The sequence below is a fragment of the Podarcis gaigeae genome (genome assembly GCF_964106915.1).
Source record: "Podarcis gaigeae genome assembly, chromosome: 13".
Classification (NCBI taxonomy): domain Eukaryota; kingdom Metazoa; phylum Chordata; class Lepidosauria; order Squamata; family Lacertidae; genus Podarcis; species Podarcis gaigeae.
The window spans coordinates 5,225,317-5,251,733 of NC_139689.1; the positions used below are offsets into that span (position 1 = coordinate 5,225,317).

General features: G+C 50.9%; 3 protein-coding genes across 9 annotated transcripts in view; 1 reads left to right on the top strand and 2 right to left on the bottom strand.

Moving 5' to 3' along the window:
- The window catches only part of KCNAB3 (potassium voltage-gated channel subfamily A regulatory beta subunit 3), a 59,477-nt gene extending 52,411 nt beyond the window's left edge, over positions 1-7,066 (bottom strand). The window contains exon 1 of the mRNA XM_083706895.1: positions 6,941-7,066. The gene's annotated coding sequence lies outside the window, so the exon portion shown is untranslated. The remainder of the gene's footprint in view (positions 1-6,940) is intronic.
- Positions 7,067-8,431: 1,365 nt separating this feature from the next.
- TRAPPC1 (trafficking protein particle complex subunit 1) lies at positions 8,432-18,405 on the bottom strand. Of its 5 annotated transcripts, none has more exons than XM_083707244.1 (6): positions 18,270-18,405; positions 16,537-16,635; positions 13,832-13,902; positions 12,208-12,346; positions 9,687-9,824; positions 8,432-9,087 (listed from the first exon to the last, which is right to left on the bottom strand). In XM_083707244.1, exons 2-5 carry the CDS (start codon positions 16,633-16,635, stop codon positions 9,696-9,698), a joined length of 438 nt encoding a protein of 145 aa, XP_083563370.1. In that variant the 5' UTR covers positions 18,270-18,405; the 3' UTR covers positions 8,432-9,087; positions 9,687-9,695. The 5 variants fall into 5 exon arrangements, with proteins under 5 accessions (XP_083563370.1, XP_083563367.1, XP_083563366.1 ...); XM_083707241.1 differs by having other exon boundaries at positions 8,432-9,234; XM_083707240.1 differs by having other exon boundaries at positions 8,432-9,824.
- Positions 18,406-19,611: 1,206 nt separating this feature from the next.
- Positions 19,612-26,417, top strand: part of CNTROB (centrobin, centriole duplication and spindle assembly protein) — a 35,868-nt gene continuing 29,062 nt past the window's right edge. For all 3 annotated transcript variants that reach the window (XM_083706611.1, XM_083706612.1, XM_083706613.1), the window contains exons 1-4: positions 19,612-19,955; positions 20,038-20,131; positions 21,487-21,565; positions 25,325-25,490. In XM_083706611.1, coding sequence (XP_083562737.1) covers positions 19,614-19,955; positions 20,038-20,131; positions 21,487-21,565; positions 25,325-25,490 — 681 coding nt within the window. In that variant the 5' untranslated portion in view covers positions 19,612-19,613. The remainder of the gene's footprint in view (positions 19,956-20,037; positions 20,132-21,486; positions 21,566-25,324; positions 25,491-26,417) is intronic.

Here is a 26,417-nt window from a genome sequence, read left to right on the forward strand (position 1 = left end):
GCAGGTCCGTACTTAACCTGAAACTCTTCTTAACCTGAAGCACCACTTTAGCTAATGGGGCCTCCTGCTGCTGCCGCGCCGCTGGAGCACAATTTCTGTTCTCATCCTGAAGCAAAGTTCTTAACTCGAGATACTATTTCTAGGTTAGCGGAGCCTGTAACCTGAAGCGTATGTAACTGGAAGCGTATGTAACCCGAGGTACCACTGTAGTTCTGAAGTGACCTCCTTGGGCATCAGTCTGGGTGGTGTATCTGGAGGTCCTGGGCTGCCCGGACAAGACCCCCATCTCAACCTTGATGATGGGGTCCAAAGCAAAGCAAGACGTTGGGCACCAGCTTGGCTGCCGGAGTTGCTGGAAGGAGGTGTACAAAGGCACCATCCAACTGCCTTAGGGACTCTGGATTTGTGTAGGTTTTTACTCCTGAGCCTTTTCTTCTCCCGAAGGCAAGGCGGAGAGGGTTAAGGATCAGAGTTTTCCTTCTCCAATATGGGCTCTCGTTTCCAGGTGGATGAGCCCCATCTGCCCCTCACTTTCCTCTACAGCAGGGGTCAGCAATTTTATTCAGCATGGGGGCCGGTCCACTGTCCCTCAGACCTTGTGGGGGGCCGGACTATATTTTAGGGGGGCGGAAATGAATGAATTCCTATGCCCCACTAATAACCGAGAGATGGATTTTAAAGAAAAGGACACATTCTACTCATGTAAAAACACCAGGCAGGTCCCACAAATAACCCAGAGATGCATTTTAAATAAAAGCACAGATTCTACTCATGTAAAAAACACGCTGATTCCTGGACCGTCCACGGGCCGGATTTAGAAGGCGATTGGGCCGGATCTGGCCCCCAGGCCTTAGTTTGCCTACCCACGCTCTACAGCATGCGCAGAAACCACCTTCTTAAGCACTGGACTCACTCTTGTTCGCGTCTGCTCCATCTGTCAGAGCCTGCCTTCACATGCAGAGAAAGTCCCTAACTCCCTGAGGGTTTGAGACTCATCGGCTTCTCTCACCTGGTTTAGCCGGCTGGCTGAAGCCATTTCCCATGGTGTGGCCGCAGTCGCACGCTGACAGCATCTAGGAGCCACAGGTGAGAGTTGAGTGCAGATGGGGACCAGAGGTGGACAGGCTACCCCAGGAGGAGCAGGACATGTTCCCCATCTTCTTTTAATAACCCTAACGCCCCATTATTATTATTATTATTACTACGTATTAAATTTGAATACCACCCTCTATGCACAGATCTCAGGGCAATTCACAACACAAACTAGATGACCTGTTTAGATCCCTCCAATTCTGTGATTAACGAACAGCAACATTCCCTTGGAAACATCTCCCTGTTTTCCATGAGCACATTCACAGAAAAAAAAAAAACTTTGCTTGAGGACTAGGAACTTGTTTTGCAAGGACTAAAAGCAACGCTGCCACCATCGCCCTGATGCATCCTGGGGTTCAGGACGGCTGCGCATGAAAGGCACGAGGCACCCACCTGAGCCTCTGACTAGCTTGCCCCCCCCAAAGTGCCACATACCTGTACACCATGCCGGTACGTGTGCTCTCCAGCTCCTCAGCGCTGATCCCGGCCTCCAGCAGGTAGCTCTCGAGCCTCCGCCTCTCCATCAAGCACCTGGCCGCCTCTAGCACCTGGGCGGGGGTCAGGGGCTGCCCCTCTCGCCCCATCTGGCCTCCCTGGCTGGCTTGGCTCCGCCGCCGGACGCTCTCCCCCCGCGCCCCTTTGGTCTTCTTGGGCAGCCCGTAGAGTTCGTCCACGCTGAACTTGCCCCCACCCCCGGGCCCCCGGCCCGCGGGCGCCGGGCCTCCCCGCGAAGAGCTGGCAAACATGATGCCCGGAGGGGCTTCTGCCGGGGTCGGGGGAGGCCTGGCTGAGATCCCTGCGGCACCTGCCGCACCAGAGCCGAGGACAGCGGCTTAGCCGGAGCCACGGTGCTTAATGCCCGGAGATTCCCTTCTCACTCCCTTCCCTCCCTCCCCACAGGGGAGGGAGCATGTGGGGGATTTGCTGGACTGACAGCTGGTGAAGCATGGCCTCTGACACCCCCCCTCGCTACCCTCCCCTTTTCCTTGCCCTATGCCCCTAAATCGCCATATCCTATCCCAACAGCCCATCGCCCTGTTTGGGACGGTCTCGTTTGACGCTCTTAATTCCTTCCTCGTAGATTTGATTCCCCACCAGTTGAATTTGCAGCGGGAAATCTCTCGCACGCTTCTGGCACACCAAAGAGCGGGAGCCCTGGTGGCAGCCACACTCCTGGCGTGTCTTCCTTGATGGGACACCTCCTTCCCTCTTTCTTTTCACGACACTCCTGTTTGTGGACACCCAAGTGAGAAAGGCCACCTAACTACCGGACAAGGGTGCCCTAGGCCCAGGAAAGCAGCAGGGCTCACTTTGCCTTGAGATGTGTTGCTGGAAGCTAGAATCTCCCTGCTGGTCAAGGAATCACAGCAAGGCTGAAATCACAACACAAAATTCGTCGGAAGGGAATCCAGGCACAGCCTTGAAGCCCATCTTTGATCCTTCTCCCGTGCTAAGTGCATCGCAGGTGCCAGATTTTGTCAACGCAGGAGAGCAAGTGGGATGATAAATCCAATTTAGGCTTTATGTTCACATTACGAAATGGTTTAAAAAGAAAACCGGCTTAAGCCGCCCGTGTTGGAAATCGGCATCTGGGGAGGGAACTACCTTATTTTCTGGAAGAGAAACTACGTGCAGGAGTCAGAGCTACAAAGAAAGAATACAATGGTACCTCGGGTTAAGTACTTAATTCATTCCGGAGGTCCGTTCTTAACCTGAAACTGTTCTTAACCTGAGGTACCGCTTTAGCTAATAGGGCCTCCTGCTGCCGCCGCGCCGCTGGAGGACAATTTCTGTTCTCATCCTGAAGCCAAGTTCTTAACCTGAGGTAATATTTCTGGGTTGGCCGAGTCTGTAACCTGAAGCGTATGTAACCTGAAGCGTATGTAACCCGGGGTACCACTGTATTACTAATTACCTGCCCTTCGCTGTAAAGGAAGGCTTACAACATTAAAACATGGTATGAAAAAGTTCAAAACAACTTAGAAAAAGGAAGTTGGTCTTAAAGACATGCTCGTCAAATGTCAAAAGCTGGGGGAAAGAGTTTCATAGAAACATAGAGTGGAAGACTGGGAAGGGACCCTGAATGTCTTCAGCAGCTGCCAGAAGCTGTATGACGGTGCCAGATACATCTCTGTTTCACAGCTTATGGGTCACCACAGAGAAGGCCCTCTCCTGGCCTGCCACCCCCTGAGCCTCTGTGGGCAGGTAAAGGTAAAGGGACCCCTGACCATTAGGTTCAGTTGTGACTGACTCTGGGGTTGCGGCGCTCATCTCACTTTACTGGCCAATGGAGCTGGCGTACAGCTTCCGGGTCATGTGGCCAGCAGGACTAAGCCGCTTCTGGCGAACCAGAGCAGCGCACGGAAATGTCGTTTACCTTCCCACCAGAGTGGTACCTATTTATCTACTCGCACTTTGATGTGCTTTTGAACTGCTAGGTTGGCAGGAGCTGGGACCGAGCAACGGAAGCTCACCCCGTCGCGGGGATTCAAACCACCAACCTTCTGATTGGCAAGTCCTAGGCTCTGTGGTTTAACCCACAGCGCCACCCGCGTCCCTGAGGAACTACCAAAAGGGTCCACTCTGCTTAACTCAGCACCCAAGTGGGTCTGTAGGAAGGAGGCAGTCTTTCAGATATTTGGGGCCTGAGTTTAGGGTTTTAAACCCTCCAGCACCTTCTAATGCGTCTGGAAATGAACTGGCCACCAGTGGAGCTGTTTTAAAACAGGGGTTATATGAGGCCTACAGCGAAACCCCCACCAGTAATCTGGCTGCTGCATTTTGGAGCGACGGGAGTTTCCGTGTCGCAGCCCCATGCAGAGGGGGAACTGCTAGGCTCCAGTCTGGAAGTTACCAGAGCATGGAGTACAGTGGCTAAGTCATCTCTGCCCCAAAAGGGCTGTAGCTGAGGAACCAGTCAGAGCTGAGGAAAAGCACTCATAGCCACTAAGGAGCCTCCACTAGGGATGGGAAAAGAGGTCAGGTAGATTTGCCTGTCAACGCGAACTGAATAATTTGCACTTTCTGAAATGATACGCGAATCAAATTCCCAAACCTGCACGTCTCCGAATTTTGCAATGCAATTTATCCTGCCTAGCAGTGTGTACAAAAACGCATATGGCAAGGACAGCATGCACATGAAATGCATATGAAAACATGCAATGATACATTATGTTAAAGAAAAAATAAATAGAAGGGGAAATATGGCTTTTAATATGCACATACAGTGGTACCTCAGGTTAAGTACTTAATTTGTTCCAGAGGTCTGTACTTAACCTGAAACTGTTCTTAACTTGAAGCACCACTTTAGCTAATGGGGCCTCCTGCTGCTGCCACGCCGCCAGAGCACAATTTCTGTTCTCATCCTGAAGCAAAGTTCTTAACCTGAAGCACTATTTCTGGGTTAGCGGAGTCTGTAACCTGAAGCGTATGTAACCCGAGGTACCACTGTATTAGGGAAACCTGCACACAAAAATGTGTGTTATTAGGAGAGAGTCAAACCACTAAAATGCTGGTTTTTAAAAAAATAATAATTGCAAACAGATGGGGAAAACGAGAGAAATTGAAATTGACAATTTCGCCCACCTGCCAGGTCCTCACTGTGCCCTCAAAGGCAGCAGTTAGAAGCTACAGCTGCACACACCTCCAAGAGTTAAACCCCCAGCTGGGCCAAGTGTTGGCAGGCCCCACGGACGCCGTTCCCATTTGGGGCTTTGTAGGAATTAAACTCGGAAACTGTGCAAAATTCAAAGCTTCTCAGCACACCCAAAGCACTCTGCCGCTGGCCTAACACCACCTGGTCAGCTCACTGGGATTAGCGGGAAGCTAATGGGTATGTGTGTCAGGCGGGTGGGGAGATAAAAAGAGAGCAAATCTGCGAGTGGCGTGTGGCAGGGAGGGCCCAGGAGAAGGAAGGGCCGACGAGTGGAGTCCTCCTGCTGAAGAAATGCTGCCAAACCCCAGTGGAATGTGGAAATCCAGATTCTCCTCTGCATTTATCCTCCTTAAGATAACAGCCCACTTAGTCCAGCTTCCTGATCTCACAGCGGCCAACCAAATGCCCAAGTCGGAAGCCCACAGGAAGGTACCAAGCGCAAGAGCCCTCTCTCCTCCTGTAAAGGTAAAGGGACCCCTGACCATTAGGTCCAGTCGTGACTGACTCTGGGGTTGCGGCGCTCATCTCACTTTATTGGCCAAGGGAGCCGGCGTACAGCTTCCGGGTCATGTGGCCAGCATGACTAAGCCGCTTCTGGAGAACCAGAGCAGCACACGGAAATGCTGTTTACCTTCCCGCCGGAGCGGTACCTATTTATCTACTTGCACTGGTGTGCTTTTGAACTGCTAGGTTGGCAGGAGCAGGGACTGACCAACGGGAGCTCACTCCGTCGTGGGAATTCGAACCACCGACCCGCTGATCGGCAAGTCCTAGGCTCTGTGGTTTAACCCACAGCACCACCCGTGTCTCTTATCTCTCCTCCTGTGGCTTACAGCAACTGGTATTCAGAAGCATTTACTGCCCCCAAGTGTGGAGACCCAACATAACCATCATGCCTGGTTGCCGCCGATAGCTTTACCCTGTATGAATTTGTCTGATTTCTCTTTGAGTTGCCGGCCATCACTGCCTCCCATGGGAGCGAGTTCCCCAGTTTAACTCTGCGGTACAGAAAGGGACGCGGGTGGCGCTGTAGGTTAAACTACAGAGCCTAGGACTTGCCGATCAGAAGGTCGGCGGTTCGAATCCCCGCGACGGGGTGAGCTCCCGATGCTCGGTCCCTGCTCCTGCCAACCTAGCAGTTCGAAAGCAGGTCAAAGTGCAAGTAGATCAATAGGTACCGCTCCAGCGGGAAGGTAAACGGCGTTTCCGTGCGCTGCTCTGGTTCGCCAGAAGCGGCTTAGTCATGCTGGCCACATGACCCGGAAGTTGTACGCCGGCTCCCACGGCCAGTAAAGCAAGATGAGCGCTGCAACCCCAGAGTCCGTCACGACTGGACCTAATGGTCAGGGGTCCCTTTCCCTTTACAGAAAGGATGACTTCCTCCTTCCTAGGGATGTTGGGGAAATTTTGACGAATACAGAAACGGGATTGGAATTTCGCCCCTGCGTCCCGGACGGAAACCAATGCAGTCTGCAAACAATATGCTGTCATGCCCCGGTTTGCATTGAAGTGAATGGGGTGGAATACTCTCATGACAACGTTCATCACATAATTGTGTGAATTACCTAAATTACATGATTTTGCAACAGTGAGACACGTTAATGCAGTTTTTGGGCAGAAGGTGAACGGCTGCAGAAATGCAACGGACATGGAAACCGATGCCTTTTATTCCCCTTGCTATATCCTCTCCTCCCCAGCTGCATCTTTCAAAAGACCCCCAACCCCAACCGCAAAACCTCAACTACAACTTCTAAACCGAGACAACACGTGGAGGTTATCTGAATAAATCCTTCGCAAAGGGCTGTGGGCCTCTCTTTGAAAATGGCAGGGTGAGTCAAAGGACCTATCCAGGAAACCAGACGTTCAATGGCAACAGAAAGTTCTGCCAAGAGAGAGACTTGAGACAGCCTTCCTTCTGTCTTCACAACACAGGACCTTAAAGATATTTTTGACAGCGGTTCCCATCAGCACTGCCGTATTGTGCTGGGGATTATGGGAGTTGTAACCCAAAATATCTCAAGAGTACCAGGTTGGAGAAGGGTGGTGAAAGTCGTATTATTACATTTAAAAATAAAATAAAATACTGCGATTATCTGAACAGGCACCACCAGTTTTCTATGCTCAGGCCACGGAGGATAAATGGGAGCCGCTGGCGATAACCCAGGGGGCACTGCTGAGATCCTGAGTTGTTACCTTTATAAACTAAAATCAAACCAGGGGCATCCTGATGGTTGGAGAGTCATCAATCATGCTTGCTAGTCCTGTCTTGGGGCATGCAACCTGGTGAGCAGGATCCGGGTGGTGGAGTCTTCTGGGCTCTGAAAGCAGGGAGATTTAAGACTTCACTTAAAGCAGGACTTCCATTGTGACTTCCAGGTTTTATTTTAGGCAGGCTCATTTGAAAAAGGGAGATGGGGTCAGCTGTTCCAGGAGATGGCAGTCTCAGGAGGAGGGGGAGGAAAACCTGGGCCCTATAGAATACAGGGCTGAATCCAGCCAGCGTTTTTCGATTCTCAGACATGCCGCTCCCCTCTCCTCACTACCTGCTTGTCCTTGTTGTCCTGAGGGATTAAGCGAAGATAATCCCCGCCAGACACTAAAGCCCAGGACGGAGGATGGGCGCTTTGCTCTGCCTTTTAGCAGCAGCAGATACCTGGCAGCTGACCTGCCCTTGTTTCTTTGCTGAGACCCTTCCGACATTCAGGGGCCCTGGGTGCGAGCTGGGACAGCAGCGGACACCCATACCCATCTGCATGTGCACGGCAAATGTGCACAATCCTGGTCCACATAGGACACCTTTGTGATTTATGTGCCTGTACTAGATTCAAGGGACACAGGTGGTGCTTTGGCTTAAACCACAGAGCCTAGGGCTTGCCGATCAGAAGGTCAGCGGTTCGAATCCCCGCGACGGGGTGAGCTCCCGTTGCTCGGTCCCTGCTCCTGCCCACCTAGCAGTTTGAAAGCATGCCCAAAAGTCCAAGTAGATAAATAGGTACCACTCTGGCGGGAAGGTAAACGGTATTTCCGTGCACTGCTCTGGTTCGCCAGAAGTGGCTTAGTCCTGCTGGCCACATGACCCGGAAGCTGTACGCCGGCTCCCTCGGCCAGTAAAGCGAGATGAGCGCCGCAACCCCAGAGTCGGTCATGACTGGGCCTAACAGTCAGGGGTCCCTTTACCTTTACTAGATTCAAGAGGCATCTTGTTTTGGCAACCTTTGTAAGCTGCTTTGAAAAGCAGGGTGTAAGTATTCTAAAGAAATATAAATAAGCCTCCTCTTTGGGAGGGAGGGCACCAGGGCATGAGAGAGGTTAACATAAGAAGAGACCACTGGATCAGGCCACTGGACCACCTAGCCCACTGTCATGGGTTATGGTCCTGAATGCCAGCCGCAGGGTGCCACAGGAGGGGAGAGGGCTCTTGCTTGTGGGGTTCCCACTGACATCTGTGTGGCAGGACTAGATGGGCCACTGGTCGGATCCAGCAGCTGCTTCTTATGTCATGCTTCAAAAATGTCATTTTGCCAGCCCTTGAATGCAAGTCCAAGCCATCCACCACGTGACCTTGAGGGGCATTTAATTGGATGCATCTCCAGGCTAAGGTTTTATACCATTTAACGGACCGAGATCACCAGCATGGCAATATGAAACCTTTCAAAGCATGCAAAATTGATCATGACAAGAGAGAACAAGAGACATAATTTTTTAAATCAGCTCGCATTTAAAGAAGTGGGAAACAAGCTTGAATCACACACAGAACTCCCAGAGCTTAAAACGCTCAGAATGAACAACAGCGAATAAGGGAAGGGCGCAACCGGCCGTGGCCTTTCAAGGGGGGTGGGGGTGGGGGTGGGGGTGAAGCAAGACGGTGGTTAACCCAGGCACTTAATTTCTGGCCTGGAGGTGTATCTGCCGATGCTTTCGCTTTGTTTCCCTTCTCTGAACATCGAAGCCCGAGGAGGTAAAAAGCCCCGTGTGACGCAAGAACTTGAGACCGACGATTTAACGAGCCGGTTAGTCCAATTTGAAGAAGAGCTGCTGCCTCGCTGGCCTTCGGCATCTCGTTTGCAGGGCGACGAAGAAGCTGAGACGCTCATTGTGACATAGGGGTTTTTGTGGAGGTGGCCCAGCAGCCATTGCAAACATAACACAGTCTGGGGCGCAATGGCAACCGAGTTAACCAGCAAATCCCAGAGAGTCCTAGAGAAACCTGAGGGTGATCAAAGAAACTTCTGATCTTAAAGGTGGCATTTTGTTTAATTCATGAAAGGTGGACCCAGCAAAAAAAAAAAAAAGAATACAGTACACCTCTCTTCTCGACCTGTGTTGCTCATCGACCTTTCCTGGTGGCGGAAAGTTGGATTGCTGGCCCGTCTTTTCGCGAGATGCGTTTGGGAAGGACATGCCGCTGCATCTTCCACTGCGTCCAAGCAGCACCCCCCCTAGCCCCGGGGCACTTGATGTCATGCCCAGGCTGGGAGAGCACTGGACTGGAAAAGCAGGAGAAGAGACTGGCTATAAATAGGAGCTTGGGGGGCGGAGGGGGAAGAAAGGGCTGAGGCAAAGCTCTATAAATAGAAAGGAAGAGGCCTGCACTGGCAAAGGACTGTGTGTCACGGTCAGGAGGGGAAGGAAGAGGGACTCTTGGGGTCCCAACTAAGGGGGAATACGCAATGGGACAAAAGATGGAGCCATGGGTCAAAGGGCGGTGGAGGGAACAGAGGAAAGCACTGCGGAGAAAGCTGCTGTCTGAAAGGTATCCAAGCTCAGAGTTCTGGTTTGGGTCACAAGTCCGTTATGGTTGAAGTGCAGGGAATGATGGTCGTTCTGATGATGGCACACCCAGCAGAGAAAGTGCCAAGCTCACTGCCAGACACTACTCCATGTGCATCATGGGAATTGTAGTATTTACAGCATGGAACGGGAAAAGGCAAACACCCACCCGCACCACTTAGCCTGCCCGAGCTGAGAAGAAGGGCAGTCCGCGGATGAAGCTGTCCAGCTTGCTCCGAAATAGCTCGCTCTGGATGTTCTCGTTCAAGCTGCACAGAGGGTTTTTGACCACATACTCCACGTAGATCTAGGGAGGAGATGGAAGAAGCTGAGTGAGAGGAGAATCACGAGGTCAGTGAGATGAGAATACCCCTTCTCCCCTCTGGAACCCAACTGAAACAGCTTCAGGGAAATGAAAACCAAACATTGGGAGACCTGCCGCTCCAAAAAAAGATTTCTATTTTGACTAACCCCAGTGACTGATCTTTCGTTCTTACTTTGGGATCATTCACATTTGCCTTCTCTCAGGACAGCAGCAGATACCCTAAGACAGGGGTCTGCAACCCGCGGCTCCGGAGCCGCATGTGGCTCTTTTACACCTTTGCCGCGGCTCCGGGGCGGATACTAGCGAGGGGAGGAGGCGCATTGTGCGCCCTGACACTCCCCACTGTGACGGGCGCTGTACTGGCTGTGATGTCGCATGGGGGCGGTGCGTGCGTTAGTCACGCACTGTCCCGACGTCACCTTCCCACCCGCTGTCAGATCGCGGCTCTGGAGATATATTTGTTTTAAATGTCGCAATGGTTTTGCGGCTCCCAGTTTTTCTTCTTCTTTGGAAATGGGTCCAAGTGGCTCTTTTTGTCTTAAAGGTTGCAGACCCCTGCCCTAAGAGTACCGCTCTCCCTGCTGCCAACACAGAAGTGGGAAATAAAGGACTCCCAGCTGCTTTGGCATGTTGGCAACCACTGAGTCAAAGCAACTGCTGGACAAGGAATGGGGCAAATGCACTGGAGGAGATGAATGGAAGGCCCAGAGGAAGGAGGAGCCTGGGCTCCTTTTTGAAGGGCTGCACCCCTAAACCCTAATTTGGTGGTCTTCCAACATCAGGTAACCGCTTTTTAACAAAAAATACACAGAGCTTTGGCCTGACCAGTTGATCTGTTTCACCTGCTGCTACCACTCTCTCTCATTTTTTACTCAATTTACCCATAAAATATAAAAAGTACATCAACAGAAAAAAATTCAGTATTGGGGGAAAATAATAAAATTTAAATACTGCATTCATTATCACTATACAGTCATATCTTGGAAGTCGAACAGAAGCCGTTCCAGAAGTCTGTTCGAATTCCAAAATGTTCAGAAACCAAAGTGTGGCTTCTGATTGGCTGCAGGAAGCTCCAGCAGCCAATCGGAAGCTGCGGAAGACCCGGTTGAGGACGGCTGCTGTAGGACACACCCTCCAGGTGGCCTCCAGCTTTTGCTGGACTCCCAGCCTCCATCAACCCCAACCAGCACAACTGAGGGTCAGTGAAAGTGATGGTGGGCATTGCAGGACAACATCTGGAAGGTGCCAGATTGGAGGAGGCTGGGGGAATAACGCCTCTAGGACCTGTGCCTGCTACGGCCTCGGTCCAGTATACCTGAAGGAGCGTCTCCATCCCCATCGTCCAGCCCGGACACTGAGGTCCAGCACCAAGGACCTTCTGGTGGTTCCCTCGCTGCAAGAAGCCAAGTTACAGGGAACCAGGCAGAGGGCCTTCTCGGTGGTGGCGCCCTCCCGCCAGATGTCAAAGAGAAAAATAACTACCAAACTTTTAGAAGACATCTAAAGGCAGCCCTGTTTAGGGAAGCTTTTAATGTTTAATAGGTTATTGTATTTTAGTGTTTTGTTGGAAGCCGCCCAGAGTGGCTGGGGGGACCCAGCCAGTGTGACGCAGCAGCTAAAAAAGCCAATGCAATTCTGGGCTGCATCAATAGGAGTATAGCATCTAGATCAAGGGAAGTAATAGTGCCACTGTATTCTGCTCTGGTCAGACCTCACCTGGAGTACTGTGTCCAGTTCTGGGCACCACAGTTCAAGAAGGACACTGACAAACTGGAACGTGTCCAGGGGAGGGCAACCCAAATGGTCAAAGGCCTGGAAACGATGCCTTATGAGGAACGGCTAAGGGAGCTGGGCATGTTTAGCCTGGAGAAGAGGAGGTTAAGGGGTGATATGATAGCCATGTTCAAATATATAAAAGGATGTCACATAGAGGAGGGAGAAAGGTTGTTTCCTGCTGCTCCAGAGAAGCGGACATGGAGCAATGGATCCAAACTACAAGAAAGAAGATTCCACCTAAACATTAGGAAGAACTTCCTGACAGTAAGAGCTGTTCGACAGTGGAATTTGCTGCCAGGGAGTGTGGTGGAGTCTCCTTCTTTGGAGGTCTTTAAGCAGAGGCTTGACAACCATATGTCAGGAGTGCTCTGATGGTGTTTCCTGCTTGGCAGGGGGTTGGACTCCATGGCCCTTGTGGTCTCTTCCAACTCTATGATTCTAGATGGGCGGGGTATAAATAAATTATTATTACTCCTCCTCCTTCACTGCAGAGTTGTTTGGAGGGCACCTGTACACAGGAGAGCCACCCTAGGGATTATCATGGGATGGGGGGCAGGGGAGGAGGCGGCACCCCCCACTTCCGACTCACATAGCTGTAGATCTGATGCAGGATATCTCGGATGTTGCCCACCCCCAAGTCTGTGTTCATCACCACCTTGAGTCCCGTGGGCGTCTCATAGTAGTGCAGCTTATACTTGCTGGTCTGGAAGGAGAGGAAGCCGTCTTTCCTGGGGGGCAAGCAATTAAGGAGAACTGGAGGAAGGAGATGTCAGGCAAAGGCAGCTGGCTAAGCCCCCTCCCTCCCAAACATGTTTTACTCCTTAAGTGTTGGTTTGCGAGTCCCCTCCAGACAGGCTGGCCCCTCTCACTGTCCTCAGAGCTTGCTTACCGGTAACCTCCTGTGGCTGATATCCAGACAGACCAGGGAGATTTTGATAGGCAACATTTTCCCAAGCGTGGGCAAAATGCACAACCCCTCCCTCCTGCTTCCGCAGGGGAAAGAAAGTAAGTCAGAAATCTACCATATTTTTTGCACCATAGCACTCACTTTTTTCCTTCTAGAAAGTAAGGGGAAATGTCTGTGCGTGTTATGGAGGGAATGCCTACGGGTGGCATGCCTACGGATTTTCCTCCTCTAAAAACTACGTGCGTGTTATGGTCAGGTGCGTGTTATAGAGCGAAAAATACGGTATTTACATGATGCTTATTTCTGACATTACAGCACTAGAGAAAAACACGTCTTTTCAGTTCAGTTCTTCCAGCAAGTCTGACAAACTTCCTGAACATGTGCAAATGGAAGGTTTCAAATTACACTCTTCACAAAGACTTATCCAGCCTGTGAAGGTCCTGGGAAATTCTTCTTTCCCACAGATAAGCACATCATGTGGTGTCAACAATCTGTCTGTCTGCAGCGGTGATGTTTCCATATACTGACATTAAGGACCAGACCATAGGAGGGGGAGAACAGGGGGAAAAAACATTTTTTTCCTTGTTCTCCCCCTCTAAAACAAGGTGCGTTCAGGGCGTTCAAGGTGTGTTCACCCGAAGCTTCTGGAGCTCAGCTGGAGCTCCCGCTGGGCTCCGGAGGCTTCGGGTTCCTTTCGACCTGCTCTTTGGGGCTGGCGGGGGGGGGGGGGGAATCACTGCTTTCCCCCACCGCCAGCCTCCAAACCAGGTCGGGGAGCAGCGCAGAGGCGGCGCGCCGCCTTCCCGCTGCCCTCCGAGCTTGTGGGGCTGGTGGCGGGGGGAAGAGTTGCAGCCTTCCCCCCACCTTCATACAGCCTTCGTAGCCTCCGCAGGGCAGCGGGGTGAAGGCTTTGCACAGCCATCCGCAAGCTAGAACAGTGAGACGGAGCGCTCCGCACTATTCTGTCTGCAGGGACAGCCTTTGTAGCCTCCGCAGGGTAGCGGGATGAAGGCACCCCGCTGCCCTGCGGAGGCTTTGCGCAGCTAACCCCAAGCTAGAACAGCGAGACGGAGCGGTGCGCAGCTTTGGGCTTAGCCCACGCAGCCTGCATTCGCTCTATAGGATGCACACACATTTCCCCTTAATTTTTGGAGGGGGAAAAAGTGTGTCCTATAGAGGGGAAAATATGGTAGATAATGCTACTCCCCCCACTCCACGTGAATTAAAAAGCATTCAGTCAGGCTCCCTCTGTCAAAAAACCGCAAGAGTGATACTTTCGAGGCTGCTGTTTAAGCAGAAAGGATACATGTCCACAGGACTCATCTTGCTAACGAAGGAGCGGATGGAGAAGAGCATGCCGTACATCAGCTTGAACTCCTGCAGGGAGGGAGGGAGAGAGAGAAAGAAAGAAAGAAAATGAATGTGTTCATAGGGAGGAGAATGGGGTGAGATTCCATGGCAAAGATGAAGAACTCCATCATGCTCATTTGCTCTGCTCTGGCGCCACCCTGTGGCTAATCGTACAAGGACATCCATGGCACAGAAACCACAGACAAAGCCAAAGGGGCCCTTACGAGATAATCAATGCAACTGATAGACATTAGGGTATGATATGTTACAGCAACAGTAGTGCCTAGGAAAGTTAACCCATAACATGTGCAAAGCAGACTTGCATCATAGCCAAAAATAACTCACTAAAAAACCCCAAAATACAAAATATTCCTTCTGAAGCTGAATCTAAGAATATACAGTGGTACCTCGGGTTAAGTACTTAATTTGTTCCCGAAGTCCGTACTTAACCTGAAACTGTTCTTAACCTGAAGCACCACTTTAGCTAATGGGGCCTCCTGCTGCTGCCGCGCCGCCGGAGCACAATTTCTGTTCTCATCCTGAAGCAAAGTTCTTAACCTGAAGCACTATTTCTGGGTTAGCAGAGTCTGTAACCTGAAGCGTATGTAACCTGAGGTACCACTGTACTGTAGAGATGATTGCTTCACAAAAACCAACTTTACAAGGAGTAATTTCTAATAGTTGGCTACTGAATGTAACCCTCTGGCCTGTTGAGCACCTCTTGAAGAAACAAAACATCTTATCTGATGTGAATCACCCAAAGTCACATAACCAGCAGAACTTCCCCAAATGGAGCTTGCTGTTCCCCTGGAAGCTTCAACACCGGAATTCCCCAAATTAGAAAGTGGCGGCTGCTAAAGGGAAACTCATAGTATCATTCAAGCTAGAAAGCTTTTGAACTTTTCTTTTTACTCACACCCTTCCCTCTCCCTGCCCCATGCACGTAAACACCACCACAATTTCATGTTTCCCCAGACCAAGCTTGTGTTTTGCATCACGGATTAGTACAGGAGGTAGAAGTGTGCGGGTGGTTTAACCCACAGCGGGTGGCGCTGTGGGTTAAACCACAGAGCCTAGGACTTGCCGATCAGAAGGTCGGCGGTTCAAATCCCCGCGACGCAGCGAGCCCCCGTTGCTCCTTCCCTGCTCCTGCCAACCTAGCAGTTTGAAAGCACGTCAAAGTGCAAGTAGATAAATAGGTACCACTCCAGCGGGAAGGTAAACGGCGTTTCCGTGCGCTGCTCTGTTTCGCCAGAAGCGGCTTAGCCATGCTGGCCACATGACCCGGAAGCTGTATGCTGGCTCCCTCGGCCAATAAAGCGAGATGAGTGGCCAGAGTCGGTCACGACTGGACCTAATGGTCAGGGGCCCCTTTACCTTTACACTTTGAATTGTGCTCGGAAACGTACTGGGAGCCAATGTAGGTCTTTCAAGACCGGTGTTATATGGTCTCGGTGGCCGCTCCCAGTCACCAGTCTAGCTGCTGCATTCTGGATTAGTTGTAGTTTCTGGGTCACCTTCAAAGGTAGCCCCACGTAGAGCGCATTGCAGTAGTCCAAGCGGGAGATAACAAGTGTAAGCGGCTCCTGTCCGGTTGGTTCCTTTAAAGCAAGCAGGCTCTCTGTCCCTCTTTCCTCCCCACTCAGCTCGCTACATAGCAGCAAAGTTTGTCAGCTTGCTAAGCCGGGGATGAGCAGGGAGGAGGAAGAAAAGCAGAGCCTGCTTGCTTTAAAGGAGCAAAGTGGGAGAGGAGAGGAGCCTTCTCCCCTTATACCCCTCTTCTTCATTATTAGCAGCATCCTTCTCCACCCACCCCACACGTGCTTCTTCTCCCCTTAAACCCCTCTTCATTATTAGCAGCATCCTTCTCCACCCACCCCACGTGTGCTCCTTGTCCCTTGAGTGCTTTTCCTTCCCTCCCCACTTAAAACATGGTTACAAAGCATGGATCCACAGGGATCCTCAGGATTTTTGCATTGGGCTACTCCAAAGTCACTGTCGGATCACATGTCTGTGGCCACAGCATGAACCACAAAAATCATACATCCACTGTTTCGTTTAGAATATTTTTTTTTCTTGTTTTCCTCCTCTAAAAACTATGGGCATGTTATGGTCGGGTGCGTGTTATAGAGCGAAAAATACGGTAACTTGCAGAACACTGCAGTTTGGTTTCCCTCACCTCTGAACGGGCTCCCCCCCCCCCCGCCCCCAAATCTGGGTCTGGATCCATTCCAGTCCGGCTTCCGCGCTGGTCATGGGACCGAGACGGCTCTGGTTGCCCTAACAGATGGTCTTTGTAGACAGCTGGATCGAGGCGGGTCGGGGCTGCTGATTCCTCTAGATCTGTCAGCAGCTTTTGACATGGTCGATCACGAACTCCTGGACCACCGCCTTGCTGATGTGGGGATCCAGGGCACAGTCCTTCAATGGCTGTGCTCGTTTCTCTCTGGGCAGAGGGTGGCGCTTGAGGGCAATTGGGAGAGTCAAAATGGCTTCAGGATTGCTCTCCAATACTATTTCAGACATATCATATATTTAGATATGTGTGCACTTATGAATATTTACTCTGTATTTGAGACCTTAAAAATATTATAACACTATGTCCTTAGCAGGCTTAAGCCTTGGCATTCTGCTCTGCATATCTCAAGCCTCAAGTCTCACCTCGTCTTTAGAGATGCCAGCTTGCTTCTTCCGGTTCCACTCACTGTAGTGCAGGCAGATTCCATTGCGGTCGAATATGTACAAATTATGCACCGTCATCTGCAAGGAAAGTGAGGAATCCATCATGCACACCTGACATGGATACAGAGATCCCACCCATCACAGGTCCAATTGCTTGTGGAGGCATTTAGTGGGGTCAGGAAAGGTGTCCCCCCCCACAAGGCATCCCCCCCATCCATGACTTCCTTTTGGGGCACCAAAAAAAGAGGTGTGGCTCTTGGCAGGAGTGGTACCAGCGATGTTGGCTTCCCAGAAAATTTCCTGTGCAACTTAGGGTTAATTGCACAGGTTAATGTGTGTGTGTGTAGAAAAAAACTGCCCCAGAAAATTTTCTGATGCCCTGGAGAGTGATCTGTGAATGTTTATTTTTCTTGTATTTAGTAAACATTTAAATCAGCCACGTCTTACCTAATATTTACTTGCAACTGGCACCCATTCACCATTACTAACAAACCTATGAAAACAATTGGGGGGGGGGTAACAAGGCAGTGGGGGGAGGATCCAGCCCACATCTTTGGGTTGCTGCCTGGGCAGAGGTAGGTTGGCAGGCCTGAGAAAGTCCCCTCCACCTCCACTGCCCTAGTGAAGCTGGGCTCGCTGGCATGAGCCACACTCTGGCAGCAGTGAAACTTTATTTTTTGCAGATTTCTTCAGTGGGGGAGTGTTAAAAAGATGCTTTTGGGTGTGAGGCATTTGAACCAGCTATTTTTTTTGTGACTGGACAACATTGATCTTGGTACAGTAAGTCTATGTTTGATGAAGAAGCACATAAACTGCTTTCAGGAAACATTAATTTTAATTTTCCCTTCTGAAAATGTTAGGCAGTGCTAAACAACAATAACAATGTTGTTAAGGCAGCAGAGAGCATTGTTGGCTGCCCACTCTCCCTCCACCTTAGAGCAGATTTATGCCACAAGGTGCCATAGGAAGGCACTGGACATAGTAAAAGATCCATCGCATCCTGGTCACTGTCTCTTCGAGCTCCTGCCATCGGGACGGAGATATAGGACGATGAAGACAAGAACGAGCCGCCTTAAGAACAGCTTCTTCTCCAGAGCGATCTCGGCCCTGAATGGGAAGCCTGGACTTTGAAAGTCATCTAATCTTCCTTGCTGTACTATACTGTATTGTTTTAACTAGTGTTTTTATGGAGCAGTCAAGTAATTTCATTGTCCCCGAGAGGGGGCAATGACAATAAAGATATTATTATTATATTATAAGTGCTTGGCAATCATTTTGAATGATTTCTATGCAATTTTACACACTTTTCACTTACCCAGCAAAACTAAATTGTATCACTTTAACCAAAATCTCTTTTGAATTCCCAAGTCGTGTTACATCTGTTTAGCACCCCTCACTTTGGGAATGCGAAAGTGGGCAAATTAAACGCGCCCTACGCCCCTCAACGCTCACTGTGGGGACGGACAGGGGGTGGGGGTGGGGCGGGGACATTGCCTCCGATTCCCATCAGGCAGTGAGGCCGAGGACCAAGAGTCGCAGCCCAGCCAGCCCTGGAGCTCTACCCACAGTCTCCCCCACCAGCGCTGGGCTGGTCCTGCCCTTGGTGGGGAAGGTCCGGGTGGTCGCCGTTTGGACCCTCAGCGGACTCCCCGTATTGAAGACCCTCCGGGGCTTACAGCCCCCGCCCCCTTCCCTCAATACCGGAGTCTCACCTTCGTCTCTATGGCAACCCCCTCCCTGCCCGGCAGCTTCCGAATCCTCTTATACTTCCGGGAGGAGAGAGAGAGAGAGCGCGAGAGCGCGGTAGGGCAATATGCGCGCGCTGATTGGTCCGCCGCTCGGCGCGTGCTCTTGTCACCACGCTTCCGCCCGCCCTCATCTCGATCGGCGGCTCGCGCACGCGCGTTCTCTCTTTCCCCGCACAGCGCGCTCTTGCCCTCAAGCAAAATGGCGGCGGCGGCGGCCTCCCCGCCCTCCCTGCCAAGGAGGTTGCCAGGAGTTGCGTTGGCCTAATCCAAATGAAAACCAAGCGTTGGTTGGTTTGGGTTTTGTATATTTTTTGTGCGTGCTATTTTTGAGGGCGGGCGGCGCGGCCTAGGAGTGAGTGAGCGCGGGACGGAAGGAGAGCGAGGGCGTTTAAAACGGCGGGAAAAAACCGGGTCCCCCCGGGGGGGGGCGGGCGGTGAGAGAATTAGGATTTACCTCAACGTTTTTTGGGAGAGGGGAGCGCAGTGTGGGCGGGGCCTGTGGCAGGTGCGAGGCGAGGGGCAGGTGTGGGCGGGGCCATAGGATTGTGGGTGGAGCTCCAGGGGGATTTGGGGGTGGGAATTGTAGGAGGGGGCCTGCCATTAAAATTGAGGTGGGGGGCGCTTAAAGGGGAAGAGAGTGTGTGATGTGGGGGGAGGCATGCTTGGGGTTGTTTTCAGTTTTCAAAAGGTGAGTGGGGAGCTTTAAGGGGCAAGAAGAGGGCTCCCTCTAGGGCAGAAGTGGGGGGCTGGCGGAGCAGGACCCTCCAGATTTTGCTGGACTACAGATCCCATTGCCCCTGGGCGCTGGCTGTGGCTGATGGGACTTATAGTCCAGCAGCATGGGGTGGGGAGGCCCACCCAGGTTCTCTGGATCCATAGAGCTTAAACCAAGCAGGAGTTGAGCTCTTGCCATGTGCCCACCAGGAAATGGGGACTAATGCCACCATACAGGGCAAAGGCTAGCAGTGGCTCAGGGCAGGGCTTTTCTTCAGCTGGGATCCGACCCCCGATGTCACCTGTGTTCTTCCTGTTGTCCTGCTGTAAGCTCATTTCTGTGCCCCTCACGGTTATCGTTTTCTCTTCAGGGCACCAACTGGGAAGCACCACTTGCCCAGTCTCTCCTTCCAGTGTCTCTTTGCTGGCACTCCGGACGGGTCAGCATGTCTGAAAGCACCTTCCCTCTGTTGGAGTCCTGTTGTCATGGGACACTCCGCATTATGACAGGGGCTCTGGGCTTCTGAGCACAGAACTCCTGCAGCCTGGCCGGCTTGGGCAAAGGCTTTGGAACCACCACCTTCAACTGTACCCATGGCTGACAAGAGTGCCTGCAGGACTTTGAGCTCCTCCATCCACAGCGAGGATCTTCTGAGCGACATGGAGCTGCTGCCACCCTCGGCTCCTGCCAGCCCAGGGCAAAAGGTCCCTTCCTCTCAGGCGGGCACCCCCTATACCTCCCAGGTGACGGCGCAGCTCTATGCCTCGCTGCACCAGAGCCGGCAGGCTGAGGCTCAGGCCCGCTCCCACCTGGAGAACCAGCACAGCTTGGGCCTCTCCAGGGAAGCGGAGGCCCCCGAAGTAGATCTGGACACTCTGGCGGAGGAGCTCAGCCACCGACTCTCAACCAGCGTGGAGGCCAGCACCTACAGGAAGGTGAGGAGGAGAGGCCACGTGGCTAGGGAGAGGATGGAGACGCAGGATGAAACACCCAGGGGTCTTTCATTCTCTCCTGCAGGGTCCTGCCGTCGAGTCCCGCCACATCTCTGAGATGGAGGACGTGCGCTGCCATCTGCAAGGCATCCTCCGTGGGTCCAGGGATGCTGCTCATGGTGAGAGTACCAAAAATTTTGTTGTTGTTTAGTCGTTTAGTCATGTCCGACTCTTTGTGACCCCCTGGACCAGAGCATGCCAGGCACTCCTGTCTTCCGCTGCCTCCCGCAGTTTGGTCAGACTCATGCTGGTAGCTTGGAGAACACTGTCCCACCATCTCGTCCTCTGTCATTCCCTTCTCCTTGTGCCCTCCATCTTTCCCAACATCAGGGTCTTTTCCAGGGAGTCTTCTCTTCTCCTGAGGTGGCCAAAGTATTGGAGCCTCAGCTTCAGGATCTGTCCTTCCAGTGAGCACTCAGGGCTGATTTCCTTCAGAATGGAGAGGTTTGATCTTCTTGCAGTCCATGGGACTCTCAAGAGTCTCTTCCAGCACCAGAATTCAAAAGCATCAATTCTTCAGCGATCAGCCTTCTTTATGGTCCAGCTGTCACTTCCATACATCACAAACCATAGCTTTAACTATACCGACCTTTGTCGGCAAGGTGATATCTCTGCTTTTTAAGATGCTGTCTAGGTTTGTCATTGCTTTTCTCCCAAGAAGCAGGCGTCTTTTAATTTCATGGCTGCTGTCACCACCTGCAGTGATCATGGAGCCCAAGAAAGTAAAATCTCTCACTGCCTCCATTTCTTCCCCTTCTATTTGCCAGGAGGTGATGGGACCAGCGGCCATGATCTTCGTTTTTTTGATATTGAGCTTCAGACCATATTTTGCGCTCTCCTCTTTCACCCTCATTAAAAGGTTCTTTAATTCCTCCTCACTTTCTGCCATCAATGTTGTGTCATCTGCATATCTGAGGTTGTTGATATTTCTTCTGGCAATATTAATTCCGGCTAGGGATTCATCCAGCCCAGCCTTTCGCACGATGAATTCTGCATATAAGTTAAATAAGCAGGGAGACAATATACAGCCTTGTTGTACTCCCTTCCCAATTTTGAACCAATCAGTTGTTCCATATCAGGTTCTAACTGTAGCTTCTTGTCCCACATAGAGATTTCTCAGGAGACAGATTAGGTGATCAGGCACCCCCATTTCTTTAAGAACTTGCCATAGTTCAAGCCCCTTCGCCACGGCAAGGCAGTGATCCTTGAAGGGGATACCAAAAATAGGATTTAAAAAAAGCTTTGTGTGGGGAACATGGTCCAACCAGACATGGTCCAACCTAATCCACACTTCCACTGCCACCCACCTCTTGATCTCTCATCTCACCCCTGAATCTATAGCAGGTTCTCTCTAGCCAGCCTCCCAAGTAGGAACACAGGAAGTGGCCTTATACCAAAATCGGAGCCGGTTCTCCCTTCGCCCTCAAAGCTGCTTCCGACCTGCAGACAACCATTTCCCTCTTTCTGCCTGCAGGGGGTGCTGTGGTACTGCGAACATTTGAGCGGAAAGATGATGACTCCTTTGAGAGTGACAGCACGACAGCCTTGCTCAAGTAAGTTCATCTCAGGACATGAACAGACTTCCTAGGGCTCTGGGCAGTGGTTGGTGTGTTTTTCTAAGAGGAAAAATAGGTCCTGCTACGCTGCGGAAGGCGCAGCCTCCTGGAGGTGCTTTAGCGTAACCCTTTGAACGCCAAAGCACATTCCAGGAAGGTGCCTGAGGATTATAAAAGTCGTGCCAGAGCAGAGGCATTTGGGCATGATCCTTACGATTGCCAAAGCACCTTCTGGGAGAAGCGGCGGCCGTGAGATGGTGGCAGCGGAAAAGAGGTAGCAGTATGCTATACTGATGCATACCGACCGAAAAAAGAGCATTGGCTCTGGGTCAGTTGCTATTGTAGCCTTGAGGGGTTCCTGCTACGCAGCTTTTCCCAGCCAGAAGCAGCTTCATCTCAGGAGACAGATAAAGAACCCCGTTTAAGCTCTTGGGTGAATTTCAGATTCTGTTGAGGAGCCTTGATGTCTCGCCACATGCTGTTGTTTTTTTTTTTTTAATCATTGGGGGCCTTTGACAACCGTGGCTTGGTTTGCATGCAGCACAAACCTTGCTTCAGTCCTGAGTCTTGGAAATGTGCATGACTTTCTGTTTGGCTTTGCTTGGTGCATTCAGAGGCTCATGCATGTCGTGAGAATGCATAGTTCAGTGTTGCTTGCAGACCAGAATTCACTTCTCTGCTTCCTCACACATTTGAAGGATGAATGGAGGTGCCTTCCCTTTAGCTAGGATAGATGATCTCATACAAAGCTTACACTGGTCAACAACAAATTTGTTGTCTGCGTTTTTTCAGGACAAATCTGATGTGCTGAATCCAAAAATCACATTGGTTTTGCTCAATCAGGTCACGTTTTTGAGCTATGGCCACATGTCGTTTTTTTACGTTTTTGTTCACATGTACGCTTGTGTGGAGCATTTTAGAAGAAGTTGGTGGGGGTAAAATGCCATGTCGAATAATTGTTTTGATTGGAAATTATTATTTTAATGACAAGAAGTATTCAGGTCCGATTGTTCTGGGTGATTATGTCGAAAAGGGATCAGTTTGAAGTCATAAAACCTCGAAATCTTCCATGAATTAGTGTGGCAAAGCATAAAGTTGGGGGATCAAAACTAAGTTAATGGGGCAGCCGCCTCATGAAGTATCCTGATCTTCAATCAGCACGTCGTCCTGTAGCTCATTGTGATGAAATTTCAGTGCCTATCTTCGGAGATGCCTCCACTGTTGAAGGACATGAAGAAGTGGTTCTTGAAGATGATGTTCCACATCCATTTTCCCAAAAGGAGTTGAATGATCTAGTTCGCGACCTCAGCTTGTCAAAAGACTCTGCTGAACTGTTGGCATCCAGATTGAAGGAAAAAAACCTCCTCTCTGACAGTGCTCGCATCAGCTTCTTCCGCAACAGGCATCAAGAGTACCTCCGTTTTTTCTCGGAAGAGAAGGACTTGGTGTGCTATGCAGATATTGCGCAGCTTCTGCTCAAGCTTGGAGTGTCACAGTACGAACCCAAAGATTGGAGATTGTTCATTGACAGCAGCAAGCGATCACTGAAATGTGTTCTGCTACACAACGGCAACCAGTTTGCCTCTATACCCCTGGCTCACTCGAGTACACTGAAGGAGAACTATGAAGCGGTGAAGTATGTGCTGGAGAAAATTGGTTATGATCAGGATAAGTGGTTTATTTGTGTTGACCTGAAGATGGTGAACTTTTTGTTGGGACAACAGTCTGGCTTCACCAAGTACCCATGTTTTCTGTGCATGTAGTACAGTATGGACCGTGCTCAGCATTACATGAAGAAGGACTGGCCTGTGCAGGAGGAATTGGTGCCTTGCAAAGAAAGGAATGTCATCAACGACCCTCTGGTGGACAGAGACAGAATACTCTTCCCACCGCTGCACATCAAGCTCGGCTTAATCGAGCAGTTCACCAAGGCTCTGGACAAGGATGGTGACTGCTTCACTTACTTGTGCCAGGCTTTTCCAGTATTGACCGTGGAGAAGTTGAAAGTTGGCATCTTTGACGGTCCTCAGATCCGTCAGCTCATCAGAGATCCAGAGTTCGGAAAGTCAATGAACGAAGTGGAACTGGAAGCGTGGAAGGCATTTGTTCTGGTAGTGAAGAACTTTCTGGGCAACAATAAGGCCAGAAACCACGCAGAACTTGTCAACAACATGCTGACTGCTTTCAGGAACCTGGGCTGCAACATGAGCATCAAGATGCACTACCTATTTTCACATATGGACCAGTTTCCTGAGAAGCTGGGTTCAATGAGTGATGAGCAGAGGGGAGAGATTCCATCAGGACATGAAAGAGATGGAGACCAGGTATCAGGGTCACAGGGACGCAGTCATGATGGCTGACTACTGTTGGACTCTGAAGAGAGACCTCCCTGCCGCTGAGCATTCCTGGAGTTCCAAGAAATGGAAGTTCAAGCCCTGAAGTTTGAAAAATGGTGAAGCAACATGCAATTTACGTGTACTTACCTTTATCAATGCCCACCATTCAGTTTACAGTAAACCTGACCTGATGGAGAGAAACGGATGCCATTTCCTGATTCAGCAGTGCAAAAATACCCTAAATCAGTTGTAGAAATCTAGACAACATTCAAAAAGTAAAAAATTGTTGCCCAGTGTTATCTTTGGAGTCCACGGTTCTAGAGAGCAGAGGTGGGGAACTGGATCTGGCTGGTGGGCCAGATCCCTTAACTCCGCTACCCTCTGCAGGCCACCCACTTATCAATCACAAGGCATCACAGTGATGTGATTCTCCAGCTCCTAGGCTAGCATAGAGCCTGTGCTACACTTTGAAGCCCTGTGGATCAGCTTTAAAGCACCACACACAGCTCTGTGCCAGAATATCAGCTGTTCTTGCATAGAGCAGTGCAGGCACTTAAGCACCAACAACCAGCTGATTGTCAGGGCTTCACAACGCGCCATGTGGGGCTTTGCAGGTGTGCCTGATATGCAGTGCCTGCAACCCCCCCTTTTTGGTTCAGTCCTGCCTATACCTGCACCCCACATTGTGAGGTGGAATAGGTGGGCAAGGTTTGGCCAAACGAAGTCCTAGGTAAAGGTAAAGGGACCCCTGACCATTAGGTCCAGTCATGACCGACTCTGGGGTTGCGGCACTCATCTCGCTTTATTGGCCGAGGCAGCCCAGCGTACAGCTTCCGGGTCATGTGGCCAGCATGACTAAGCCGCTTCTGGAGAACCAGAGCAGCGCAGGGAAACGCTGTTTACCTTCCCGCTGGAGTGGTACCTATTGATCTACTTGCACTTTGACGTGCTTTTGAACTGCTAGGTTGGCAGGAGCAGGGACCGAGCAACGGGAGCTCGCCCCATCGCGGGGATTCGAACCATCGACCTTCTGATCGGCAAGTCCTAGGCTCTGTGGTTTAACCCACAGCGCCACCCGTGTCCCTAAGGCCCAGCTAATGGGTCCTGTGGGCCAGAAGTTACCCACGACAGAGAAATGCAGGGACCCCAGTGTAGGAGCATTATTGTAAAAGGAGGATCAGTAGACAGACGCCAGCCCTTGGGGTGAAAGGCCAGGAAGTGGTTCAGCCAACCCTGAAATGTTGAGAGAGAGAGAGAGAGAGCGGGCTCTAGAACTCCTGGGTCCTTGTCCTGCAGTCTTGGGGATAGAAGATGCCGGAAGCTAAAGAGTAAGAGTGTCAGGAGGGTGGAGGGCTCGATTGTGGCTGGTTTTGAAGGAGCCTCTGTTGCCTTCATGTCCCCTTTCCGTTTGTCACCTTAGCGCCAGGCCCCTGCAGGAGGTCTCTCCTCCTGGCTCCCTAGCTGGCTTTGAGCAACTATTTCCTCGCTATACCAGTCTGCGCTTGGGCCAAGTCCGTGAGCATCCGCCATATGCCGACTCCCACCTGCTGAAGGACTCTTTGGACAAGGAGCAGGCCCGGCGGAAGGTGAGTGGCACCAGACAGCTGTGGAGCCTGCCTGAAGGATTCACAAAGGATTGTGGGAGAATGAGGGAACGGGTGACTGCTAGGCCTGGCTCTGCCCTGTCCTCTTCTCCCCCCAAATTGCTTTTAAAAGTCATATTCTTCCCCTGAAACAGAGGTTCTCAAAAAATTTTCTGCGGGGCACACTTCAATAATAATAAAATTAATAGTAATAACAATTACAATAATAAGAATAAATTTTTATTATTTATACCCCGCTCATCTGTCTGAGTTTCCCCAGCCACTCTGGATGGCTGCCAACAGAATATTAAAAATGCTATAAACTTAAAAACACGATGAACAAATAAAAATTTGTTCATGCCACACTGAATTTTTTATTGATAAGAAATTCATGGGAAAATGAAAAGATCACAATTAGGAATGTCCTGAGTATCATTTGGATCTCCTTGCTTTCATTTTGGAAAGATATCTATCCATATTCTGCAAAAAAATGTATTTTTTGATGCTATACTATACTACACTGAAATGTTTCTTTGATTGTCCTCAAATCTTCCTGCCACACTTGCCATCCTCTCTTGCCACACCCTCTGAGAACCATTGCCCCAAACAAAGAAATCCAACTGTTTGAGGATTTCTTTGCTGGGGAAAATGCTCCACGCAGGCCGGTGTTTAGTAAAAAAAGCAGCCTAGTCCATTGGCCCAGCGGCCTCGCACCCCACCCCACCCCTTCTCACCTGAGCCTCTCCTAATTGCCAGGATTAGGCAACCAAAGAGGCTTGAAGGATGGACCAGTATGGCTGGGGGGTGGGTGGGTATGAAGTGTCATGTGACCTGCGACTTTAAGTAAAGCTACTCGGACTTAGCCGGTATCATGGCCCATAATGAGCTTTCTGACCTTCCAGCCACGTGCCCCCCTACATTCACCTTCAA

What these genes read in the sequence shown, in the direction of transcription:
- TRAPPC1 (XM_083707244.1), bottom strand. Translation starts at nt 16,635, where the DNA reads ATGACGGTGCATAATTTGTACATATTCGACCGCAATGGAATCTGCCTG. An exon ending in CTGGCATCTCTAAAGACGAG is followed by an intron (nt 13,903 to 16,536) that starts GTGAGACTTGAG and finishes CCCTCCCTGCAG; the next exon opens with GAGTTCAAGCTGATGTACGG. An exon ending in AAGATGAGTCCTGTGGACAT is followed by an intron (nt 12,347 to 13,831) that starts GTATCCTTTCTG and finishes CTTGCCCCCCAG; the next exon opens with GAAAGACGGCTTCCTCTCCT.